Below are 25,887 nucleotides of genomic sequence, written 5' to 3' on the forward strand. Positions count from 1 at the left end.
AACGGGGCCTCCTGCTGCTGCTGCGCCACTGGCACACAATTTCCATTCTTAACCTGGAGCAACCACTTCCTGGTTAGCGGAGTTTGTAACCCAAAGCGTCGGTAACCCGAAGCGTCGGTAACCCGAGGTACCACTGTACAGACTGCGAATTAACACTGCCAATCTGTTAGCTGTTAAGTATCAACTGGAAATGTGCTTTCTTCAAAACAAATCCTTAGGTTTTCGCCCCCGGGAAACAAGATTCCACGTATATTGAATGTATTACTAGGAGTTGTAATTCCTCTGTATTGTGATGTGGTTGGTGTAAAGCCCAGTGTGAATTGGTGGTAACAGCATTCCGCCCCTCCCCCCATATGAGAAATTAGAAGATGTATTCTCAATTCAAATGGGCAAACTGGCAAAGTGCCCTTTAAACAAGATTACCTTCTTGCATGCCATGAAAACAATATCTCCATATCCAAAGTAAACAGATGCCCTCAGTTTGGTCTACTGCATCAAGTCTGCCACAAAGACTCAAGGCTTCCATCATGGGCCTTATACTCGGCTTACTTTCCCCTGATAAACCTATATAGATGATGCAATCGGGTGTTAAAAAGCATGAGCTACATCCTCATTATCACAAACAGCAAATGAAGTGATAAACCTGGGGAAATTTTATGATGTAATGTTGCTCCATACACACATGAAATTATGTATATAGAAAACTAAGTTCCAGGACAAAGGTTATCCTTCTGCTTGACAAGTTAGTTTTTTACGTGTAAAAATATTTTTTCATGAGGGAGCTTTCTGTCATGTGAGCTGTCAGCTGCAGCCTGAGATGGTTTCTTCCAGAAACGGTTTAATCACTCATCTACTGCTTATGAAAACTAGGACCATAAGTCAGATCCCTTAAGTTCAAATGTCACCATGGTTAGAATTCATTGCATATTAGTCATAGCCAAGCCAATCTCTTCCAACCTCAGATTTTTCATTTGTAATGATGACTGATACCTTATGCTGGTCTAGGACTGTAATAAAGATTTGGATTGGATTGACTGATATCACATATGAAAACTGTTTTGCATACTTAGGAAGAGCACTAATATAAATATTATTTATTATCAGTAGTATTTGTTTGGCTCCAAGAGAGAATATGTTGTGGAGGTTTTAAGGATATAGGGAAACATTTTGGATTGTAGGAAGCTGGAATAGGGAAGAGGTCATGAATGGTTAATGATTTCAACCTCTGTAGGACAGGTTAGTTTCTGCTCACACTCTTTTCTAACCTCCATTCAGACAAGCAAGGGCCATTAACAGAGTTCAAAGACACATGCCAGCCAGGCAAAAACTCCTGGGGTTCAAAGGACGGCCAGGGAGTTCTGGGGAGAGTTTTGAGGACCAGATAGAGAGTCTTATTTGACATCTGGAGTGAGGTCCTCCATCCCTAGTCCCATGGATTGTGGGAGACAGTGATGGAATGAACATTGAGATGTTGAAGAGAGATGGAGCAAATTGTAAAGTGAGTTGTGAACAACCTGGGAAGTAGAGAAATGGGTAGGACCTGCAGTCAGAGCTGGCCCAAGACATTTTGGCTTCTGAAGTGAGCCACAGCACTGCACGCAAACTCGCTCAGGAAGAAGGAGTGAGTGGAGCTCTACATTGGGAACAACTGGGCAATAAAGATCGAGAATGGGGGCAGGGATTCAAATCAACCTTACCGGGGACCTTAAGTGGGAACCAAAGGTCGCCGTGAGGGGGGCTGCTCTGAATCATGTGTGGTGGGTGCAGACCCCAGAGGGCAGCCCCTCTCCCTTTCTTCTCTAGGGGTGGGAAGAGACCAGCAGTGCCTCCTATATGCTGAGAGGCCATTGTAGAGAAGGCACAGCAGGGGCTACTGAGGAGGAGGCAGATCTGGCATCCAGTGAGCACGATGCAGCTGTAGGTGCCACCAGAGTAGTAAGCAATACATTCCTTGGAGGCCACATCTCCTGCCCCTGTGGTACCTGCCACCCAAGGCGGTCACCTCACCTTGCCTCATGGGTTGGGCCAACCCTGCCTGAAGTTCTTTGGGGGAAGGGAACACACTTCCGAGATTCTCCATATCCTGCAAATAAGATGGGTGCCAGGACTGAACTTGAGTACTAGAGCCTCAAAGCTGACATTCAAATCTTGTCACAGGGACTGGAGGAAAATGTGACCATTACCCAAGCTCCTTCATATTATGGAGACGAGACTGGATGGATGCCTGTAAACTCTAACATTAGAGTCAATACCTGAGAAACAAGATTGGAGATTTAGTCTTCAAAACACATGGAATGCCCACTTTTGAAGAAGCCTACCAAAGCTTTTATTGTCCTCATTTTGCTGCAGATAGGGCCTTTGAACGGAAACATCCTTAGTAAAAAGAAGTATTCTTAAACATGATTTACTAACTCTTGGGTCTGAAAAGGCATAGCCACTTCATAACATTGTGTGTCCGAAAAACAATGGTATTCACTGTGAAGTCTTAAGGCCACGGTCTGCTCTGAAGAATGCAGAAGAAGTTGAACTCCCACCATCCTTATGGACCGCGTGGTCAATACCACTACTGCAAAACACTGTTAGAAATGGCATGTCCATATTTCACCTACATAATCAATATTCAGTTAATTGTACACAGGTCATTTTTGGAACTTGATTCGACATAGTGCTATGATTCTTCATTGCTGAGACCTCTGACCTCTAGGTCAAAGAGTCTTGTTCTTTAAAAACTTTGGCTTGAAGGGAGGAACATTTTATTTTGGTGTCTTCGACTTACATGAGCGCTGGTGAACGATCAGCCTGTCTGGCAGGAAGGTACGACCACAAATATTGCATGGAACTAACTGGGCCTGGGCACTTTGCCAGGCAGACTCGTTTAAAGCATCCAGATCATAGTAACCTTTGGCTGGAAAATTAAGAAGAGAAAATATCAGTTTTCATTCTGGAGAGCCATACTCCACTTGCATGGAAAATATTTTCAGGAAATACCTGTTGACTGAGCCTTTCAGTTTTAACTAAATCACAGTCCTTATGAGAGCGAAAACCCACCAAAACTCTGCTTATTGTCTCAGGGGTCAAATAAAGTTAACTACAAACTGAATCATCTTGCATGTACGGAGAAAGCATTTCAGCATGTGCTGTGTTACACATTCTTAACTAATTATTAACACATTTTCCTACACTTAAATATCAGTGAGTTTCACCACTTGGCCTACTTGCAAATGCTGCCTAATGAGCCAATGGGAACTGACCGAAGACATGGAAGAGAAAAGCACAGAGTGTTCTATATACTTCATTATGCCCTCCCAGTGCTGTTCTTAGGGTCAGCGATCCAATTTTGTTTCATTTTTCAAAGCTGCTTTCCTTGTAACTTCGAGGGGAGCTCACACAAAGACCCAGACAGGCAAAAATCTCAATTTAAGTCCATTTTCACCCCACCCCCTGTTGTCCAACTATTGCAGCTGGAGCAGTATCTGCAATTAAGGCAAGAGATTCGGGGCATTTCAAATGGGCTGATTTGCATCCAAAGCCCTGCTTTCTCTTTTTGCCTTAAAATGGGTTTCAAGCCCCTTTCCTTTTCACCATGCTACCTCGAACTGAGGCTGTACAGCAACTGTATAAGTTCACACCAACAGCTTCCACACCTTACTGTATAATCCTCCTTGGCAGTGCATAGTTAAAAAATTATAGAGCTTTATTTGAAACAGTGAATAGTTTTCCTTTGCCAAAAGGTATGGTACTTTAGGGAGCAACCTGTGCTATTTTTCTAGAAAAAGAGGTGCCAGAACTCACTAGGAACGCCTCCCTTGTTTTATTATAATGGCAACAGCGCCCACCTGAGAGGTGCTGGAACTGAGCTCTGGCTGGGTGGGGGGGAAGCCCTGGAAAGTTTTATCTATATTTTGCATGCAAGTGACTGAGCCCAAATCTGTTTAAAACTAGTACTTTTAAAACACACACAACGCGACTCCATTGTTTATATGACAAGTAAAAATACAGATTTTTCCATAAGAACCCCGAGAGCTGTAATGTGATTCACATTCAATGCTTCATATGAGAGTAAGCCTTAGATCTCTTAATGCGTCTGTTCCTAATATTCCTTTTCACCAACTGGAGTTCCTTTTTTGGCTGAAGCAAGTATTCTTCTCATTTGCAGGAAATGAATGTGTTCTCTATATACTTTGGAACATTCAGGGCCAAACTGCACATTACATGGCAGTCACATTAGCCTGACGGCTACTTCTCCATTGCAAAATATATATATACTTTTGGGGGAAAGTGCTTTATGATGGAGACGGGGCGGCTTAACCCTTTCTTTGCTAGGCACTTCCCTCCACTTTAAAAACTCTGTCCGCTGACTGGGGTTGATGATAGTTGTAGCTGATACAGAGAACAGGCTGCCTGTGATCGTTGCAAAGCATTTTTAAAATAGCAACCAGTTTATATAAGGCAGTTCATAGAGTTTCAGGGTGATCCCAGCTAAGGTGGAATCCCAGGAGAGTCCCATAGTTGGCTTTTGATATGTAAGAGTGGAATCTGCCACAGATTTTCACTTGTATTTAGAGGCCTTGCACATGATACAGTTGTAAAACCTGTCTAAGATTTTGTTACTTAGTTCTTCAAAGTTTCAGATACCTCTGCGGTTTTCATTGTTTTGGTGTTAATCACCGTAATCATGGAAAACTGGCTTACATTTTTAAGTATCATTTTGGTTTGTTCTGCTTTTCATTTAAAAAGGTGTTCCTGCTGTGGGAGAAGCACCCACTGAATGTACTGGTAGCAAAGGATGTTACAAATGTGCAGCCAGAAGATTGACGGAGTGGCTTTCGAACAGTGTGGGGCAACGCAAATATTACAAAAACAGCTTGTGGCTTGGCAACATTGTTCTGGCATCCCTGATCTATACGAAGGCTTGAAAGGCTGGATCTAGATTCGCATCAAAGAAGTGTTTCAGTTAAACGCGTTGCAAACTTTGTATGAGAAATTGGGTTGGCAAAAACGGAACTCCCCAGCGCCATCTGGTGTCACAGAGTTAGAATGCATAAACAACGTGTATAAAGCGATTTCTTTTTGCCAATGTTGTTGTTGTTTAGTCGTTTAGTTGTGTCCGCTCTTCGTGACCCCATGGATCAGAACACGCCAGGCACTCCTGTCTTCCACCGCCTCCCGCAGTTGGGTCAGGCTCATGTTTGCAGCTTCGAGAACACTGTCCAACCATCTTGTCCTCTGTCGTCCCCTTCTCCTTGTGCCCTCCATCTTTCCCAACATCAGGGTCTTTTCCAGGGAGTCTTCTCTTCTCATGAGGTGGCCAAAGTATTGGAGGCTCAGCTTCAGGATCTGTCCTTCCAGTGAGCACTCAGGGCTGCTTTCCTTAAGAATGGATAGGTTTGATCTTCTTGCAGGCCAATGTAGCCGAGTCCAACATCTAGTTATCTAGATATTCCTCTTTCACTTTTGTTAATAATAACTTTTATTAACTTTTCTGCTTTACAATTTCAAATAAACATTTTACAAACTTTAAAATATCCAATGACTTCCCTTCTTCTCTTTCCATGCTTCGTTTTACATATCTCACATCCCTGCATATTTTACTATAACCATTAAAATCAATTGTCCACTATTACATCCATCAATAATTATATGCTCTGTTGAATTTATATTCTAGGTGTTCCTCTTCCAAATGCTAGAATAAGGAAAGTTGAAAACCATCCAGTTCTAAGCAGTGCTTTTTTCTGAAGGGTACACAATGGTACACATCACTGCCACCATTTTGGGAGAGGGAGGAAGGAGGTGGAAGGGCTCTTGCACCCTTTCAGAGCATCACGCCTCCTTTCCTAAGATGGCCAAATGCTTTCTGAGTTTGGAGAAGGAGGCACAATGCTCTGACAGGGTCCCAGAGCCCTGCTGCCTCCTTCCCAAAGCTGGGCAGGCTTTGGGAAGGTAGCAGGAGGGCTCTCCAACCCCATTAGAGCATGGCATCTCATGGAAACATTTGCCCAGCTCAGTGAAGGAGGCATGATGCTCTGATAGTGTCCTGTAGCCCTGACACCTGCTTCCCAAACCCAGGCAGCAGAGGCCTCTTCACCTGGGTGGCAACGCTCAGCTCACTAGGAGTGTCTCCACCCCCATCGTTCAGCCCAGACACTGAGGTCCAGCTCCAAAGACCTTCTGGCGGTTCCTTCACTGCGAGAAGTGAAGCTACTGGGAACCAGGCAGAGGGCCTTCTCGGTAGTGGTGCCCGCCCTGTGGAACGCCTTCCCATTGGATGTCAACTATCTGACTTTTAGAAGACACCTGAAGGCAACCCTGTTTAGTGAAGTTTTTAATGTTTGATGTTTTTATTGTGTTTTTAATATTCTGTATTTTATTATTCTGTCGGGAGCCGCGCAGAGTGGCTGGAGAAACCCAGCCAGATGGGTGGGGTATAAATAATAATTAATAATTAATAATAATAATAATAATAAGAGGTGGGTGGGTGAGGGAACATCAAGCAGCTAACCCATCCTCACTGCCCAGCCTTGATGTCAGGCCATGTCCCTCCCCCATGTTCTGGCCCATTTCCCTGCTTGCTGGTGAGTACCAGCACCTCCCCCCCCCCCGAAAAAAGCAGTGCTTCTAAGAAGAGAAGAAGAAGAGTTTGGATTTGATATCCCGCTCTATCACTACCCGAAGGAGTCTCAAAGCGGCTAACATTCTCCTTTGCCTTCCTCCCCCACAACAAACACCCTGTGAGGTGAGTGGGGCTGAGAGACTTCAAAGAAGTGTGACTGGCCCAAGGTCACCCAGCAGCTGCATGTGGAGGAGTGGAGACACGAACCCGGTTCCCCAGATTACGAGACTACCTCTCTTAACCACTACACCACACTGACTCTTTAAGCCTCTGGAAAGGCATTATTACCAGAAGGAGCAATTCCTACAACACAGTGACATGTTTTTGAAGCTTACACCAATTCAATGTAAACCCTCTCCAGAGGTGATGTTATCAGCTACCTTTTCAAGGTCTGTGCTGGGCAGAGGTGTACTTAGGTAATTTTAGTCTCTAGACATAACTGTCTGGTGGCAGGGGGTGAGCGCTCTTTCGATGGTGATGTGGTTAAGCTCCCTTCAATCCGTTGCCTTAGCCAGTCTAGTCCTGTTGTGTTTGGGGCCCCTTCTGAAAGATCCCAAACTTCTGCTCTCAAGTGCTTCCTGATGGCACCTCTATTGATGGAAGACCACGTGCCACAGAATTTGGTGGCTCCAAGCGTTATGCTAACATGTGAATGAGTATAATTAACAGGCCTTCGGCAATATAGGCCGGGATCCACCTCACAACCCCTGCCAGCAGAAGCACTGTGCAAGCTCATCCAGTTGCAGCATGGGGCTTCCCCACACATCCCCCCAAATTGGCTGTGGGTGGTGTTTTTGGGCAGCACCCCCAGAACAGCATGCAGTGGGAGGGGAATCATTCCAGCCATAGGAGCCATCTCCAAGGGGCCAAGGTCTCTTTGGCTCCCCCTCAATAAAATATTGGGGGGGCTGGGCCTCCACAAGGTTGATGGACTTTGCCATTCAAATGGTGTGCACCCCTCCAAAAAATATTGACACCCCTGATTCCGGGTGGCAAGCTGATATGCAAACGCAGACAGAAACTTGTAATAGCGAGGCGCTGACTTCCACGCTATAAATCCCATTGATTTTGTTAAATGAGAGAAGACTTGAAACCAGGTAAATGGCATAGCTTTGATCGGTTAAAGTAAAAATTAATGTGCAAGGTTTTCACGGATGTTTATGCTGCCCTTTCTCCTGCTGTCTCTGTGTTTATCTTTCGAGATGGTAACTTACCTCCTATGGATACGACCTCTGGCTTCTTGGGTTCGGGTCGTCTTAAGTGTTTTGGCAGCTGATCATTCTCAATGTGCCATTTTTTCAGACATTGCGGTTCATGGATGCTTATGGATTGAGTTCCATACTCTCGGCCGCAAATGTAGCAAATAACGGTTGGGGGTCGCCGTATAAGTGCAGGCTGTGGACAACAAGCTCAGTTTAAAGAAAGGCAATCGATTTTAGAAAATCATTTAAAACCCAAGCAGTCTGTGCTGTTGGAAAGAATCCCGCTGACAAAGTGGAGGATGGAGAAGCTGGGTGTTTATGCTTTATAACACATTTTAATAATGTGCCTGAAAAATATGGATTCAGTTGCGAATTCCTGGCAGAAAATTCACACCTGTTACTATATTTAGTTTTGAAGTGGTTAATATTAAGAGCTTTCAAATGGGCTCTTTAGGAACAAATAGTCCTTTGAAATTTACTTTGGAGATGGCAGGCAAGCTTCAAGATAATGTTGGTAAGAAAGGGACTTAAGATCATAGCTTCTTCGGTTGTTGCGAAAAAACAAACAGAAAGGTGTAGCTTTTTTCTGAATAATGGTTTGCAGAGGGTGCTTGTTTAAACAGGATGATAAATGACATACCATCCAACTTTTTCAAATAAAAAATGAGGATGTGTGTCTTCCGAGAGAGTCATGTGACCTGTGCTGTGATCTCATGCCAGAAAAAAGTACTTTTTGTGGTGAGAGACCGCTGTGAATAAGCGTGGCACCCAAAATGGCCGCCATGATCTCACATGAAAAAACGGGGTGTCCCGTTTTCACCAGGGCACTTGGTGGGTATGATGAATGACTTCTACTAAGCTGGACCACGGTCTACCTAGACAAGTACCCACAATGGTGACTGGAAACAATTCTTGAGGGGCTTACGTATGTGATATTTCCTAGTGTAAGTACGAAAGAGCCTTTAGCTGAGATTTTGAGAGCCAATTTGGAATCTTATAAATGCAAGCCATGGGTTCTTCTTCTGCAGGAATCCCCAACCTTTAGGGGCCAGGGCAGAATGGAAAAACTGGAGAAAACTGAAGAAAATGTGATTGGCAGAAAATTTCCCTTACAGCAGAAGCAGAATAGGAGAGTTTATTCGTTACTCAGTCTCCGTTCCAATAATTTGTATATGCTACTACAACAATAGAGGGACGCAGGTGGCGCTGTGGGTTAAACCACAGAGCCTAGGACTTGCCAATCAGAAGGTCGGTGGTTTGAATCCCCGCGACGGGGTGAGCTACTGTTGCTTGGTCCCTGCTCCTGCCAACCTAGCAGTTCGAAAGCACGTCAAAGTGCAAGTAGATAAATAGGTACCGCTCCGGTGGGAAGGTAACCGGAGTTTCCGTGTGCTGCTCTGGTTCACCAGAAGCAGCTTAGTCATGCTGGCCACATGACCCGGAAGCTGTACACCGGCTCCCTCGGCCAATAAAGTGAGATGAGCGCCGCAACCCCAGAGTTGGTCACGACTAGAGCTAATGGTCAGGGGTCCCTTTACCTTTACTACCCCAGTAAGGCATGGCTCCATTGGCAGCACCTGGAGTTGGCATTGCTGTCAGACATTGGCATCCTCCAAGGTGCCCCACTGCCAAACCCCAGAGCTTCCAGGGCCCAGTCTTCCTCTTGCTATTGCTGTCCGCACCCCCTGATTCCTGTCACTTCCGGCAGAGACAAAGAGGAAAGAGATGGAACAATACGATACATGACCTGAAAAAAAGATTTGCCGTTGGCGGCTGAATCTCCCCCCCCCCCGGCTTTGCATGTTATACCACAATTTCCTCGCCTTTCTTTGACACACAGAAGCAAACATAATTCAACTTGCCTCCCACTGTAACCAGGCCAAGCATGCCCTTAAAATTGTTTTCTTCTTTTGGACATATTTTATGGAATGACCACAAAAGCTGTTGTTATGAGATTTTTTTTGGGGGGGTTGGTAGGCTGTATGCCTGGGCCCCTTCTAATTCCTGTACCCAGCATGGATTCAGTTCCTGGAATAGATGGACTATTGGCATAAGTATGGATCGTTGAGGTAACAAAGGAAGTGGCTCTGTGCCAGAGGACACAGGGGTATGACCCCCTCCCTCAACTGTCTGTTCGTTAGAAAGACAAAGAGTTGGGAGCTGAGTGATGTGAGCTAGAAGCTGGAAGGAAGGAGCAGGCTGCAAAGCCAAGGAGCGAGAGCCATGCCTGATTTCTGTTGGAACCCAAGGCCCTCTTGATGTGTTAATGTTGTGAATCCCTCCATCATAGGCTCAGGTAGTATATATGAGTAAATAAACCATATATCATAGAAACACCACAGTCTCCATTGTCCCTCATTCCAAAGGGCCAGGGTGGTATGCAAGACTATTTTTCTCCTGATGAAAGGTTTTTACAATGAAATAATGCTGAAAACTGGGATGTGGGTGGCGCTGTGGGTTAAACCACAGAGCCTAGGACTTGTCAATCACAAGGTTGGCGGTTCGAATCCCCATGATGGGGTGAGCTCCCATTGCTCGGTCCCTGCTCCTGCCAACCTAGCAGTTCGAAAGTACGTCAAAGTGCAGGTAGATAAATAGGTACTGCTCCGGCGGGAAGTTAAACGGCATTTCCGTGTGCTGCTCTGGTTTGCCAGAAGCAGCTTAGTCATGCTGGCCACATGACCCGGAAGCTGTACGCCGGCTCCCTCTGCCAATAAAGTGAGATGAGCGCCGCAACTCCAGTGTCGGTCACATGTGGACCTAATGGTCAGGGGTCCCTTTACCTTTACCTAATGCTGGAAATTAAGTGCAGAGATAAGGATAGGAAGCACAGAGGGTTCGAAACTCTGCCCCACCCCCACTCCTCATATTTTAGGAAAACATGGATCCAGTGGCTCAGCTTCTAATGACAGCATAGGACAGACTTTGTCAACCTTTGCCCTCCAGATGTTTTGGCCAACAAGTGGCCATTGGGAGTTGTAGTCCAAAACATCTGGAAGGCACCAAGTTGGCAAAGACTGAAGTAGAAAAAGATTTGGACCTTTGGTTCTGTGCAGTGACAGAGAAAAGACGGCAGGCCAAAATATGCTTTTATTTTGGAAACAGACATAGAACAGGGAAAAGACAGCAGATGGCAGCACCAGATAGTCAAGATACAACCAATGAAATTTCAGAATGAATTTTTTACCATATATTGACAAAGAGAGCAATGAAAAGACATCAAAAGCATGCAATTGTGATTTACGCAGGAAATGGAGAAATGTGCTCTACAAAATAACTGTGCCCCCTTTCTTTGCAGCGGGGAACTAGATTTTTAGACTATCTGTGGAAGGGTTGTTTACATTTCCATTGCAGCAGTAAGCCGGATTTGAGAACAAGGCTATCAAAACTGACCAGCACAGCCAAAGTCTATGAGGCTTAGGCTGTTTACTGAAGATATAATCAGGCTTAGTTAATCCAAATGAGCCCATTCATTCCATTACCAATTGGATTACAAAATAACAACTTTGGCCTAACAAACCCATTACAGGCAAACTGGCTTGACTCTACAATTCAGGAAACACTTGGTGAGGGAATCAGAAGAAAATGAGGTCTAGCAAAACAATGCAATGGGACAAATTTATTGTCCTGCTATGGGCACTGTGCCCTGCTTAATTGAGGGGAACAGCAATGATTATTCTTATGACCAGACCTTTTAGAGAGTCCTTCAGAACAAGCATTCCAAATACATTGTGGAAGTTATGGTCTGCCATCTCTTCAGTCCTGCTCTTTATGGGATGGAAATGTGTATGTGCGAAGACATACCCAATGTTTTCTGTTCAACTCAAACCAGGATCTTCACTAGCCCCAATTCCCTTCCATCTCTATGCTATCACTATCTTTCCCTTCTAATTTTTTGTCCCCTTCAGTCCAACTTTGTAGAGAAAGGCCAACGGCAGTTTCCACTGACCTGTTTTCACACCTATCAATCTTATACCTCCATAGATGAATAGAGCGTGTTCTTCAACAACTTGGCTAAGTATGGCTCAAGACAGCTTATTTGTAAGTGTCTTTCCCTTTCTCCAGCATTCTATACTACAAATGCAAACTTGATTGACACACAAAGGAAGCTATCGGTTTGTTTTTGAGGGCATCCCAAGTTCCTTCGCAGCACAACAATTCCCTGAATCCTCTAATGGGAAGCCGTGACATTTAAACTGGTTTGAAGTTGGTTCAGATTTATAATATAGCTGTGCCACCTTCCCAAATGTTTTGTCTGGCTGAATTCAATGAAGATGCTAATCCCATGAGAAGTTTCAGAGAAAAGAAACAAAGGAAATGCAAGTATTGCAAGAAAATGCCAAGGGAGACAAATTCTTATTGTCATACGCCATAATTCAATAGTATGCCTACAGTGAAATACTTCAGTAAGCCTTTTGTTTAGGATTCCAAAAGCCCTCAAACTCCTTTTTAAACCTGCCACACTTTAAAAAGCTAACATTAAAAAATAGTTATTATAAACAAATAAATTAAACAACTATATGCTAGGATTTTGCTACTACATGAACTTTATATGAACGCATGCACCAAGATGGGTGGGTGGGTGGAAGAAACAGACTCTGAATGTAGTTCTGTGCCCTCATCTGGTTGACGATTGCCCCCTAATTACATAAAGAATTGCCAGTAATTAATAGATAGCTGTGAATTCTCTGTAGATTCTTGGGCCATTTTGGGGGGGAAGGTTACAGCAATTAAAAATGGGGGAGTTGGTTAATATCTGAATCCAGTTTTCTTCTTCGTCACTTTCAGATTTAAAATTATAGGATATCGTATTACTCAGGTTATTTTTTTGCCTTTTCTTTGTCTTCCATATTCCTTCCCATTTCTCCTTTCATATAGAATTGACCTTTTTTGTTATAAAAGTGGCTAATAACCACAAAGAGAAGACCAGGAATATATGAAACATAACAATACATCATGAATTGTTGCTACGGAGAACATGGCCAGAGTTTAGTCCTCTCTGCCTTGGCTCACGACAAGAAGAATTACAACTTCTTTCTGACTAGAAAGCCAAGCAACAAACGATGTTGAGGTACCTCCTTGAATTCACTCAGCAGTGTCCTTCATGTAATGTCCATTTGTACACTATTTGTGTACAAATGAGTAACTCCCACAAAAGTATCTAATGCTGGTCGACTTTGCATATGTTAATTCAACCTCAGAGAGATGCAAAGTAAAAACCTGTACTCCAAGGGGATGGATTCTTTGAATTTATAGTACTTAGCAGATGCTCACAGCCTTTTTATTCATATCGGCTGCTTGACAAATATATTTTATCCCCCGAATTCCCATAAATAAATCACAATTAGAGGGCAAGCTGAGGTGAAGGATTCCTTGCAAACTCCGTAGGACGAGAACTGCAAGCATCTGCCCACATCCATTAAACCAACATTCAGAATATATGAAAAGGATTTCATGGGTCCTTTCACAAGCAGAATTATATGTTGGTATGGCTCTAAGTGCTTTTTTGTTTTAATTATGGTTTCTACATGAGTTTCAGTGGAAAATCTGTGCCATCTGCTTGCCTATATTTGTGCTGCGTCGCAAACTTGAGTTAAGCCACCAACCTTAAACTTGAACATCGTTCTGTCGTTATCTATAGCATTTTAGAAACCAAAAATGTCTAATATGGTTTATATAAACACTGAACTTCATGTTAATTAAATCACTGCTACCATCACTACAAAAACCATGGTTGTGGTGTTTTTCTTATACAAGCAATGTGCTTACTATGAAATCTGCATTTCTGCTGATAACTTATTCAGAACATGGAAAGTGACCCTGGCATCACCTTAGGCTTGTTTAAGGCTACTCACTCATTTATAGTCCCTGAAATGATCTCCTAGCTTGATTGAAGTCAATAGTGAAGGTTTTACCATTAACTTCAACGGCACTGGAATGCCAAGGTGGAATTTGCACAGGAAACAATTTTGCTTTTTTCGTAGGTGTGATGCCTTCTAATTTACCTTGTCTGAGGTGGAAGATGCAGGCCCAGTGGATCTATGTGATTTAGAGGAGCTGTAGCTTGAAGGACCTGAACTGGCTTTTGGTTTACAACTCTTTTGGTGTATAGCAAGACGATCTGGAAGAAAAGTACGGCCACAGTGTTCACAGGGTAGGAGCTTGTAACTTTGAGCAGCTGCTGCGTTTTCAGCCATCGTACTGAGAGATCCTCCAGGAAGAGCCTGAGGTTTAACGGGCGGTGGTCTTCTGAGATGTTTGGGCAGCTTATCGTTTTCTATCTGCCACTTCTCCAGGCATTTTGGCTCGTGGATAGGAAGAGATTGTGACCCAAACTCTTTGCCACAGATATGGCAGATCCTGAAGCCAGGTCTTCTCGGGGGAATGACGGGCCGATCCCACTGATCCTGAGACATGCCCCCAGTACTTGATCGTTTTGATACCACCACAGTCCCCGGCCTCTTCTTCCCAGCACTAGTTTTAAGGGTAGAATTTAAACCCACTCCTGACAAGAGCATGGAAGGATCTGAAACAATGGATTTTGAAGCCTGTCTTAAAGACGAGCTGGTGGAGATGTTAGCAAGGACTTTTCCAACATTGGGCAGAGTTTTATTGTGTTTGCTCAGAGTCTTTTTCATTAAAGCCGTTTCCATGAAGTCAACAATGTTCCATTAACAGGATGTCTGGATTTATGTAGTGTTTCTTGTTTGGACTTTGTGGTTGTCTTTTGGTTGACCTGTTGTTCCTTTAAAAACAATGAAGCTTTCTGGGATAAAGAGGTACAAGATCCTAAAACAGAGGGCAGCTGTGATAGATCTGAGCACATTTGCAATGTTCTAACACTCCCAGCAATGTTGCCTTTTTGTGGTGTTTTTTCTGTTTTACTATTTTTTTAGTGTCTATTTTTTTAAATCCTGGAAAAAAATAGGAGGAATATGTATGTAAAAACACGGTAAGTTGTAGGCAGATGTTTAATTGTTTTAAAACATTTTTTAAAAAGAGAGAGAGAGTAAAATAACTAGTGTAGCCAAATGCAATATTTTTATGTTGAGCATTTCTGCATATATAACATTTCAGCTACAATCTGTACACACTTACCTGGGAGTAAGCCCCACTCACCACTGTGGGGCTTACTTCTGAGTAAGCATGTATAGGTTTGTGCTTTTGCGTGGTTTTTGTCGGTCACCTCACTGTCATTCTTCCAAACATTTTTTTTATTCTGCATTCATAGCAATAACTATTGGTGTTGCCACATTGTACAGCCTCGTATGTTACATTAAGTTGATTCTGTACAAGACAAAAGAAATAAAACACCTGTAGTAATAAGACAAAGTAAATCCTGTCCATAACACTGAGAAGGCACGGTAGCTACTAAAACATTTGTCTGTTGCATTTGCCTGAATTCATAAGTCAGACCCTCCAAGTGTCCCTGTTTTCTAGGGACAGTCCTGGATTTACATAAGCCATCCTGGTTTCTTATTTGATCTCGGAAAGTCCTGCTTCCCTTGTCATCTTATAATAGCAATGGCACCCACTTGAGAGGTGCCAGAACTGAGTTCTGGTGAGTTCCAGCTGCAAAAAAGGCCCTGGATGTCCTGTTTTCATCAGAGAAATGTTGGAGGCTATGGAATTATGCGACTCCCAAGCCGAGGAGATAAGTAACTATACAACTTTTAGAAGACATCTGAAGGCCGCCCTGTACAGGGAAGGTTTTTTAAATGTTTAATGTTTTATTACGTATTTATATATGTTTGAAGCCACCCAGAGTGGCAACCCAGTCAGATGGGTGGGGTATAAATAAATAACAAATATTATTATTGTTGTTGTTATGGAACAGGACATCCCTATTCTCATTGGAGAAATGTTGGAGGATACGTAAACCGGGAAGTTGTTTCAACTAACAGTCAAAACATTATATACACACAAACATATATATATATACGTATAATATTTCCTTCTCATATGTACAGTGGTACCTCGGGTTACATACGCTTCAGGTTACATACACTTCAGGTTACAGACTCCACTAACCCAGAAATAATGCTTCAGGTTAAGAACTTTGCTTCAGGATGAGAACAGAAATCGTGCTCCGACAGCATGGCGGCAGTGGGAGGCCCCATTAGCTGAAGTGGTGCTTCAGGTTAAGAACAGTTTTAGGTTAAGAACAGACCTCCAGAAAGAATTCAGTTCTTAACCCGAGGTACCACTGTATATGTATTTTTGAAGAGTTGATCTCCTGGAATTGTTGTTAAAAATTGATACATCGGTGTTCCTTAATTGCAATGTTTTCCTGTCATGGAAGACATTGCTAGTTCCTATGATGTTCCCCACAGCAATTCCATTGATGGAACGCTGCTAGCTAGACATCAGAATGTGTCGCTTAAGTATTTTCTAGTGGGTTGCCATTTGCAGTATCGTTAGGAAGCGAATGATATGTTTAAAGCATTTGCATATCATGGCGAACTATCCTTCTTGCCCTCGACAGCTGCTGTAGTAGTTGTAATAACGGTAAAATAATAAAAGTGGTTCAGTAAGTAGTAATGCAACTTGAATGTGCCCCAAACTTTTTTTAGGAGGCCCCAGATAATTGTGAGCAAGTGAAACCTTTTTCAAGTCATGGAGAAAGAAAAGGCAAAGCTTACTAGAGGGTCATGGGAAAGGAGTATCTCGGAACATTACCTGTGTTTCACCCAGCTAAGGCTTTATCCACCAGTCCATTTTCCATGGATAGATGTGTATCATGGATGATCAAGCTGTTCAAGCAGTAATGCAGGCTCTGGGGTAAAGAATGTTGAATGAGTCAAGCTATGAATCAGTCAAGAAGAGAAACCATAAACAACCTGTTAACAATATAGCCTCTTGTTGGACTTCCAAGATCTCTGCTGGATACGTTTCATAATAGATTTATGCTTTCTTTGGGGGAATACACCATTTGGTCTCTTTTCCTTACTGCCAAGTTGGAAATGTCCTGTAAGTTCACATCCGTAAATCTGAAACCCTCCATCATGTTTCCCGTCGACTAGAAAGCGTATAAGGTTTTTAAAAGTAAATTAACTTTTCTCTATAAAAGGCATGACAAAGTGTAGCTTTCTTTCTGAACGCAAAGACAAAAGCGAGCGGTAGGCAAATATGGGTCATCATTCTTCTTTTGGACAATGCTTGAGCCATCAGCAATCCTCTGCGATGGCCTTAATTCATAAACCATGTGCTTTTAATGAAAATAAATTTCAATGTAATGGACTATCTGGATCCAAATAAGACAATGCATAGAAATACAGAAGCTCATCTAGATGCTGCCAGAAGGCGCTACTTCATATGTAATATCTCACAACCGAAGAGCAACTAATCCAAATTTAGTTCATCTACATTTCAAAAAAAAAATATTCTATGAGGAAGAGCTCTCCTGTGGTTTAAATTTCCATTAATCTTTTCAAAGTCTCTCACAATATGGTTCTCACTAATCTCCAAGAGTAGCCTTTTTTCTAAGCAGTAATCCTAATGGTTCGGTCAAGTGCTTAGGGGCGAGAGGAAATATGACAGTCGGCTAAAATGTATAGATTTCATGTGAGGGAAAACTCCACAGGAAAAGGATTCTTTTGTTTGCTTCATGGATGTCTTTGGATATAAAACTCATGTACATACACATGAGAGCTCTTTAGTTTTTTTCCTCCATTGATCTGTAAAAAATTTATCTGTAAAAAAGAGGTTCTCTCTTCCCCCATCTCTCAGGATCCCACCAGGTATAAATGCTTCACAGAAATCCATCTGTCAGTCCTGCGTTCTTTTAACACTGATTTGGGTTGAAAGAAACGTCGTCGTGCCCGCTAGGTAATTAGATCAGCCACAGTGCCGCAATCCATTTTGATTTCTATTCAATAGGAATTTTGTTAGGGAAAGCCCCTTGAAAAGAATACAGACAACCCCCTACTTGTGCGCGACTGTGTAAATGCATGGCGCTGGGAAATAATTACCATATTTTTTGCTCTATAAGACTCACTTTTTCCCTCCTAAAAAGTAAGGGAAAACATGTGTGCATCTTATGGTGCGAATGCAGGCTGCGCAGCTATCCCAGAAGCCAGAACAGCAAGAGGGATTGCTGCTTTCACTGCGCAGCGATCCCTCTCGTTCTGGCTTCTGAGATTCAGAATATTTTTTTTTCTTGTTTTCCTCCTCCAAAAACTAGGTGCGTCTTATGGCCTGGTGCGTCTTATAGAGCGAAAAATACGGTACATTCATATCAGGAAATGGTGAGACAGAGCTGGAGGGTCCTCATGCATAGCTGTCAACGTTTCCCTTTTTTAAAGGGAAAGTCCCTTATTCTGAATAGGATTTCCCTTAAAAAAGGGGGAAAGTTGACAGCTATGTCCTCATGGCGTGTGGGGAGACCCTCCACAGAACCGAAAGAGGGCTTCAGTGAGAGCAGAGCAGAGACTGGTGATACAACGGGGCTTTGTTTAGGCTGCTCAGCCTCCATGCCTAACAGCACTGTAAAAGTAAAAAAGTAAAGGACCCCTGGATGGTTAAGTCCAGTCAAAAGCGACTATGGGGTTGCAGCACTCATCTCGCTTTCAGGCCAAGGGAGCTGGCGTTTGTCCACAGACAGCTTTCCAGGTCATGTGGCCAGCATGATTAAACTGATTCTGGTGCAACAGGACACCGTGACGGAAACCAGAGTGCACAGAAACCTTCAGAGTGCACAGAAATGTTTACTTTCCTGCTGCAGGTGTACCTATTTATTTACTTGCACTGGTGTGCTTTCAAACTGCTAGGTTGGCAGGAGCTGGGACAGAGCAACGGGAGCTCAGCATGTCGCGGGGATTTGAACCACTGACCTTCCAATCATCAAGCCCAAGAGGCTCAGTGGTTTAGACCACAGCACCATTGTAGTGCAGCAGCAACAGTGTTCCTACACTTCCTCCAGCCTCCTGCCAGCCCCAGAGCTTCAATTCCAGTTGTGGATATTTTAGTTGCAGTATTTTTTATCTGGAGTGGAGTGAGAGGAGCAGAGAGATCATTTAAAGGCTCTTTAGAGGGTGCTCCCTACTTTTGCAAATTTTGCAAATTTCACTTATGTGCGTGTGGCACCAGAACATAATCCCTACCTAAGTGGGGATTCACCTTACCTGCCTCCAGACTGAAGAATGGAAGAACAACCAAGTTCTTAAAGTGTTTTAGGAGTATCATGATATATCATTGCACTGAAGCACCCACAAACAAACAAACAAACAAACAAAACTCCTTCAGCTTTAACTGTGAAAAATTTGTATTGCTGCCTTTAGATTCCTTCCTTTTGTTTTTGGAAATTTATTGGTTTCTTGCTGCTTATCGGCAGATACATCAATATGACTTCACAAGCTTCAGAGGTCCAGATTTTCCACACTGGCAAACAATCAAACAAACATTGGCCAGTACCTCTCCTCTCTGGAAAAATATATTTGGCCCAGCCCAGTATAACTTCATTTTTGCTGCTTTGATTTTTCAGATCATGAGATGTAGCTAAAGATACAAAAAGGCCTTGCTGAAAGGCCTCTGATTATTTTAATCATTCCCTGCGGGTTGCTGAGAAAGACTGAAATCTCTATTTAGACCCATCAAAATAATTACAGTCGTACCCTGGTTTTCAAACAGCTTAGTTCTTGAACGTTTTGGCTCCTGGAAGTGAGTGTTCTGCTTTTTGAATGTTCTCTTGGAAGCCGAACGCCCAATAGGGCTTCTGCAGCTTCGGATTGCCTGTAGGAGCTTCCTGCAGCCAATCAGAAGCCACACTTTGGTTTTCAAACGTTTTGGAAGTCGAATGGACTTCTGGAATGGATTCCGTTCAACTTTCAAGGTTCGGCTGTATATTGTTCTTTTATACATGCTGTTAAATTTTGTTTTTAAGCAATGTTTAGACAAAAAAAAAGGGACAAGTGTGACACTATTGGCCATTGTCAGAATTGACTTGGAAGTTCCATTAAGGAAGGAATGCAGTTTTGCTAGGGTGAGGGGATGGCTTAAAGTGATATTGTGTTTCTTCTACGGCAGAGTAGGGATTCGTGGATCACATGAATTGCCGGTGTTCTCTATATTTTGGTCTTTTTAATGTTTGATGCCTTTTGGCGGTTCCCTCACTGTGAGAAGTGAGGTTACAGGGAACCAGGCAGAGGGCCTTCTTGGTGGTGGTGCCCGCCCTGTGGTACGCCCTCCCATCAGATGTCAAGGAAATAAACAACTATCTACGGTAAATTTTAGAAGACATCTGAAGGCAGCCCTGTTTAGGGAAGTTTTTAATGTTTGATGTTTTTCGTGTTTTTAATATTTGGTTAGGAGCACCCAGAGTGGCTGGGGAATCCCAGCCAGATGGGCGGGGTATGAATAAATTATTATCATTATCATCTTTTTGTATTTCTTGGAAGCCACCCAGAGTGGCTGGGGCAACTGAATCAGATGGGCAGGGCACAACAACAACAATGACAACAACAACAACAACAACAACAACCACCTCTGTGATTACATCTGAAGGTCTAACCATCCATGTTACATGCCTTTTACTTCATGGAGGTCGAGTCTCCTGAAATGTTTCTTGTTTTTATGGGGTTTCTGAATTTGATCATGTGTGGTGCAGAGATATCTTCAGTCATCCCCACTAGGCCTTGACAGTTTCACTGCGGGCAACTTCTACTTTGCTCCTAATTTTCATCCCTGCAAAAGGGCCCTTGTCTCCTGTCTTGCAGTTCCTCACATAGCAGCACCTCATTAAAATCTGAGCTTTTAGAGAGAAGTATATCATAGTTCCATCCGCTGCGACGTTCATTAAGGGATGCAACCAAGATTGTGCATGGTATATTAAATGAAAATCCGTATTTGCCAAAAATAAACAACTTCATCCGGTTGGAAGCCAAACTGTTCTTCTTCAGACTACAAACACAGAGACTTAATTGCTAAATATCTAATGAAGAAATGGTGCGTGTGTTGGATCTACTTGCTGTGTACACTGTAAATAATCATTTAAAAAGTCCTCTTAATAATTTCCAAATATTCACAGCAATATGAAAGGAAACAAATATAAACACTGTAAATAATCATTTAACTAGTCTTCTTAGTCATCTCAGAATATGTTATGCATGGCAGTATAAAATGAAACAAATAATAGGGAAAAATTACCATGATGTTCAAATACATGGTGTCTGACTTTTCCAGCAAAAATGTGTCCCTGGAAATCGTTACAGTTACATCCAGTGGCCAGAATTGTCAGAGTTCGCTTTCAAAGAGCTGTTAGTTCTAATTCTGATGATTATAAACACTGTGAACATGGTGAAACATTTGTTTATCAGCTTATATTTTCATGTCATTCGAATGTGATCGTATCCTAACTTTTCTACCATTGAAAAGGCAATGGTATGTTTCAGGTTACATAGTGCTCAAAAATGAAGTTCTGTATTTTGCACTAGCTTAATATGATCAGGATTACACCTAAAAATAATTAGTAGAACACTTTATTTTTTCTGTTTGTTACATCTGGCACTGAAAGTTACTAGGAGCCAGTGCTGCTTCCTCTGGCGTGGCAAAGTGAATAATAATAATAATAATAATAATAATAATAATAATAATAATAATAATTCCCTTTTGATCATTAATAAAACATGAAAGCCCTCAAATAGTTTTCCTATATAACTTCATAAGATAGATACCAGTGATCCTATTAAAATACCAGGAATCTCAAATTTGCAATTTAATTTATTGCAATGGAGTAAACCTTTCACTAGTTGCAAACTGCTTAGAGATTATTATTTTTATAATCAAGCATTATATACATATTGGTCAAATAAAACAAATCCTATGCTATGAACATGCTATACCTATTAAAAGAGGTTCATTGGGATCAATAGCTCAACCTCATCCAAAACAGGGATATGTTTTATTGAGCTGACCTCCCGGCAGTTACATTTCTTCTCTTGGTTCCTTGTTCTTACCTTAAAATCTCAGTACTTAAACTCCCACATAATGATTCCTTTGTGCACACCAAAGAATAAGCAGAAACAAAGCGTTAGGTCTTAGCATATCCTTTCTTATTTAAGAAATTAGTACGTTAGCATCTTGCGTTGCTACAGAAATGGCAAGTTCTCTTTTGTCACTGACCGGTTGCCTAGCTACATATCAACAAAAGTGAATTCACAGTGCTCCTGCGAAGCTGATTGGTCAACTGCATTGTTTGGGAAGTGTGGGAGACAGGTGTATGCGGGAACAATATTTAGAAGTGAACGTAGAAATTTTCCTAAAGTTCATCATGGGGAAACGTGATGGTTTGAATGAAAATTCCCTTTCTCCTGCTCCAACTGCTGCAGAATTATTGAAATAGACTGTGCTGCAGAGAGAAGGAGCGAAGGAACTTCAGGCAGAACTTCAGGCTTGCTATGAACACACACTTAACATGTAGAATTCATTTAGAAAATATGTGGATATATTACAGCATAATGAGAAGGATGGGAAGGATTGTGTTGATGAACACTTTTATTGTGTAAATAATGTTGTCTTGTCTTTTCTTTTCCTCTTTTGATTTTTTTCTTTGTATCTTTCTTTATTTTTTTCTTTTCCTCTTTTTTGTTCCTGTAGAACTCTCTACATAATTTTCTTTTTCTTCATATGTAAAAAGATAGCAAATCATGTTTGTATAGATATGTAATTTTTTAATCAATAAAGAATTAGAAAGAAAGAAAATATGTGGAAGAGGCTACTACCTTAAGTCAGTGAAATTATATGACGGTGTGCAAAGCAATGTTATTTCATCACTTTTCTTACTGCAAAAAGTCCATTTTTTAAAAGAAAGTGTGTTCTCCTTCATGGAGAGCACGTGTTGTGGTGGGGTCTGCTGAGCCACCCCTCTGTTACCAGGCAGGGTCTCTAAAGATGGCCTGGGGCAGTGATTGGTTCACTGGGTTGCTGGGGTAAAAGTTATGTTGCAATTTTGGTGGGAGGGATAAAATGCTTAAATACTCTGCACGCAGCCTGGAGCTTTCTCTTTGCTGTGTGCAACGGATCACCCGCCCTTGAGTAAGGGGTTGTTGCATTGACCTTGCTATGCCTGTCATGGGGTCGTCTGCCGTTAGGGCAGGGGCCTGGTAGGAATTTTGTCCATCTGGCTGATTGGCTGGGCCATTTGGTTTTTGCCTACTGCGTAGCAAATCGTCACAACTTGTAAGGTTGTGGTTAGGCATTGGTTATAAATCTGGTGGAGGAGGGGTTAGGATAGGCTGGGCCTGCCCCTCCATGGTTGCTGTGGAAAGGGAATTCCATTAAAGGAATCCTGGGGCTTGCTATCTTTTCGTCCAATCCCTGGAATGGGACTAGGGCCGGCAAGCCTTCGGGGAGCATGCGGATGAGAATTGAGGGTCTGTGACGCAGGTCCATTTCTCCCCGACTTGCTTTCCCCCGCACTGTCTTTCGGTGGTGCCCAGAAGTCAGTTCTGTCCCCAGGCGGGGGGACAGATAGTCTTAACCAATGCCTAAACAACCACTCACGGTTTTGTATTTAAATAAAGTTGTGGCCAAAATTATGCCAAAAACCTTAAACAAAAATTAAGTGTGTGTTGTGAGTTATATGGGGGGTGGCTTGGGGACCTCGACACGCAAGCGAGTTTTCTTTTTGCTTTGCGGCACAAAAGCTGCAATTCTACTTGAATTGTGCAACCTGGATTTTACCAGTATGAGATCCCAGCTGCAAAATAGCTACAAACTAGAATAATGCAATTTAAGGCAAGTGTTACCTGCTCTCTGCTCAATTCCACTACCCTGTTTCAGGGCACAGTCTTTTATGGTATCTAGAAATGTTGCCGCTTTGTTGTGACTGGTCCTGGAACATGCATTTAGCCAGTCTACGTGAGGGTAATTGAAATCACCAATTACTACAACATTTCCTCCTGTGGAGAGCCAGTGTGGTGTTGTGGTTAAGAGCGGTAGTCATGTAATCTGGGGAACCGGGTTCGCGTCTCCACATGCAGCTGCTGGGTGACCTTGGGTTAGTCACACTTCTTTGAAGTCTCTCAGCCCCACTCACCTCACAGAGTGTTTGTTGTGGGGGAGGAAGGGAAAGGAGAATGTTAGCCGCTTTGAGACTCCTTAAAGGAAGTGAAAGGCGGGATATCAAATCCAAACTCTTCTTCTTCTTCCTCGGTTTCAAGGAGATGACCGTGGGCACTTTGTTCAGGGAAGGTAAAGGTAAAGCTAAAGGACCCCTGAAAACTCTGGCAGCACTAAGATAAATTCAACAGAGTAAATATTTTTTGATGGATGTAAAAGTGGAAAACTGATTTGAATGCTTATAGTAAAATATGCATGGATGTATGATATGTAAAATGAACCATGGAAAGAGAATAAGAGAAGCCATTGGATATTTTGAAGTTTCTAAAATGTTTATTGGGAAATGTAAAATTGAAAACTTAATAAAAATATTTGTAAAGAAAAAAGAACATATTGGTTGACAGTGACTGTACACTTTTTGGATTTTTGAAAAGACAAGACCACCTCTTTGGGTTTAATTCCACCCCCAACCCCCTTCAGTTTAAATTATCTCCAGTTTGCCAATGGTGTTGGCAAGAACAATGTTTTGTTTTCTGCTGCTGAGCAACACAAGTCTATTTTAAACATAGTCGTGTACCAGAGCTGATGCAATGAGGCAAGAACATAATGCAAATATGGACAAGAGTGTACAAACAATAGCTGACTCTCCTCCTACACATAAAGTCACGAAACTCTTTCCTAGCCGTGTAGGAATCATTCTTCGGGGAAACACTTTGGATGCCCCTGCCAATTTATAATTTGCAACCACATTGGTGGTTTGATGTCTGATAACCTGTTGCTATCACTTCTCAATCCTGCTGAAGCCAAGGGTACAAGAGAATAGTTAACTCTCTCTGTTATTGTTGTCAAAAAGTTTCATTCGTTTCATGACTCATTTCTTAGATCTAATTAAAATTGTTTTGCTACTCCTCTCCTGCCCCAGCTGGGAATTGCATTTGTTATATTTCCCCATAATATCTGCATTTAGGACTGCTGCAGTTTCCCTGCTGTGAATCTTTTAGCCCAGGGGTCCTCAAACTAAGGTCCGTGGGTTGGATCCGGCCCGCCAGGCTTGTAAATCTGGCCCACTGGCCAAAGCTGCAGCCATTCGGAAGCCTCGCCACTCACTCAGTCAGTCCCTGCATGGTGATTTAAAACCGGTGAGGCAAGGTGTTTCCATGGACTAGACGTGCTCCAAGTGACCCTTACCTCGGAAGTAAGTGGCCAGAAGAAAACCCATGGGGCTTGTTTCCGAGTAGACCCAATCCGACTGCAGGGCAGGAGCGCAAGGCCTGACACCCACCCCCATCTACCCCCAACCCACCAACTCCTGTGCACTTTCCTCGGCAGAGACCTCCCAGCTGGCCTTACTCGCGAGTAGTAGCAGCCCAGGAAGCGGAAGCGGCTGTGCCAGCAGGGGCAGAGTGCAGTGGGGAGAAGCCGGGTGCCAGAAGCCGGGGAGGCGAGTGCGTCGGATCCGGGCGCGCGTTGGGGCTGCTGAGCTTTGCGCGCAAGCTGGAGACGCTGAACGCCGACCTGCAGCAGCTTAACCAGCTGAACGCCCAGGTGCCGCGTCCGGCGTAGCAGGTGGTTTGGAAGTGGGGGAGACTTCTTCCCCAAATATTAGGGCCCTGGTTGCCAGACCCCCCCCCCCAAAAAAAAGTGGTGTGGGAAGGAGAATAGTAGTAGGTAGACTTGTGCTGCCCAAACACGAATTGCATGGTTCATTTTGGAGGTATAAAAGTTCATGGTTTTTTTCAAACTATAGTCCAGCCCCCAACAGTGTCTGAGGGACAGTGAACTGGCCCCCTGTTTAAAAAGTTTGTTAGCAACTACCAGGCCTTATTGTCTGTTGTTGTGAACTGATTATCTTTTTCCAAGATCGAATGCTATGTCCTTGTGTTGGCCAGTTCTCTTCATAAAGAACCTCTGGCCATGTTCTCTGCCATTAGGAGCTACGCTCTAGAGGGCTTTGCTTTTTCACCTCATCCATCATCTCCTCTCTTTTTTTGCCTCCATCAATCAGCTTCAATGTTCTGT

General features: G+C 42.9%; 1 protein-coding gene and 1 long non-coding RNA gene across 6 annotated transcripts in view; one reads left to right on the top strand and one right to left on the bottom strand.

The window, feature by feature from the left end:
* Positions 1-23,709, top strand: part of LOC309380740 — a 134,022-nt gene extending 110,313 nt beyond the window's left edge. Inside the window, exons 2-3 of the long non-coding RNA XR_014173096.1 lie at positions 22,405-22,617; positions 23,423-23,709. This is a non-coding gene — a long non-coding RNA (uncharacterized lncRNA). The remainder of the gene's footprint in view (positions 1-22,404; positions 22,618-23,422) is intronic.
* Positions 2,303-21,932, bottom strand: ZNF475 (zinc finger protein 475). 5 transcript variants are annotated; one of them, XM_081930748.1, is made up of 6 exons: positions 21,765-21,932; positions 16,492-16,588; positions 14,911-15,099; positions 13,818-14,726; positions 7,825-8,005; positions 2,303-2,905 (listed from the first exon to the last, which is right to left on the bottom strand). In XM_081930748.1, the coding sequence occupies exons 4-6, from the start codon at positions 14,463-14,465 to the stop codon at positions 2,754-2,756; spliced, it is 981 nt and encodes a 326-aa protein (XP_081786874.1). In that variant the 5' UTR covers positions 14,466-14,726; positions 14,911-15,099; positions 16,492-16,588; positions 21,765-21,932; the 3' UTR covers positions 2,303-2,753. The 5 variants fall into 5 exon arrangements, with proteins under 5 accessions (XP_081786874.1, XP_081786872.1, XP_081786875.1 ...); XM_081930746.1 differs by having other exon boundaries at positions 16,492-16,617; XM_081930749.1 differs by lacking the exon at positions 16,492-16,588.
* Positions 23,710-25,887: the final 2,178 nt, after the last annotated feature.

Source organism: Podarcis melisellensis (genome assembly GCF_964234715.1).
Source record: "Podarcis melisellensis genome assembly, chromosome: 11".
Lineage (NCBI taxonomy): Eukaryota > Metazoa > Chordata > Lepidosauria > Squamata > Lacertidae > Podarcis > Podarcis melisellensis.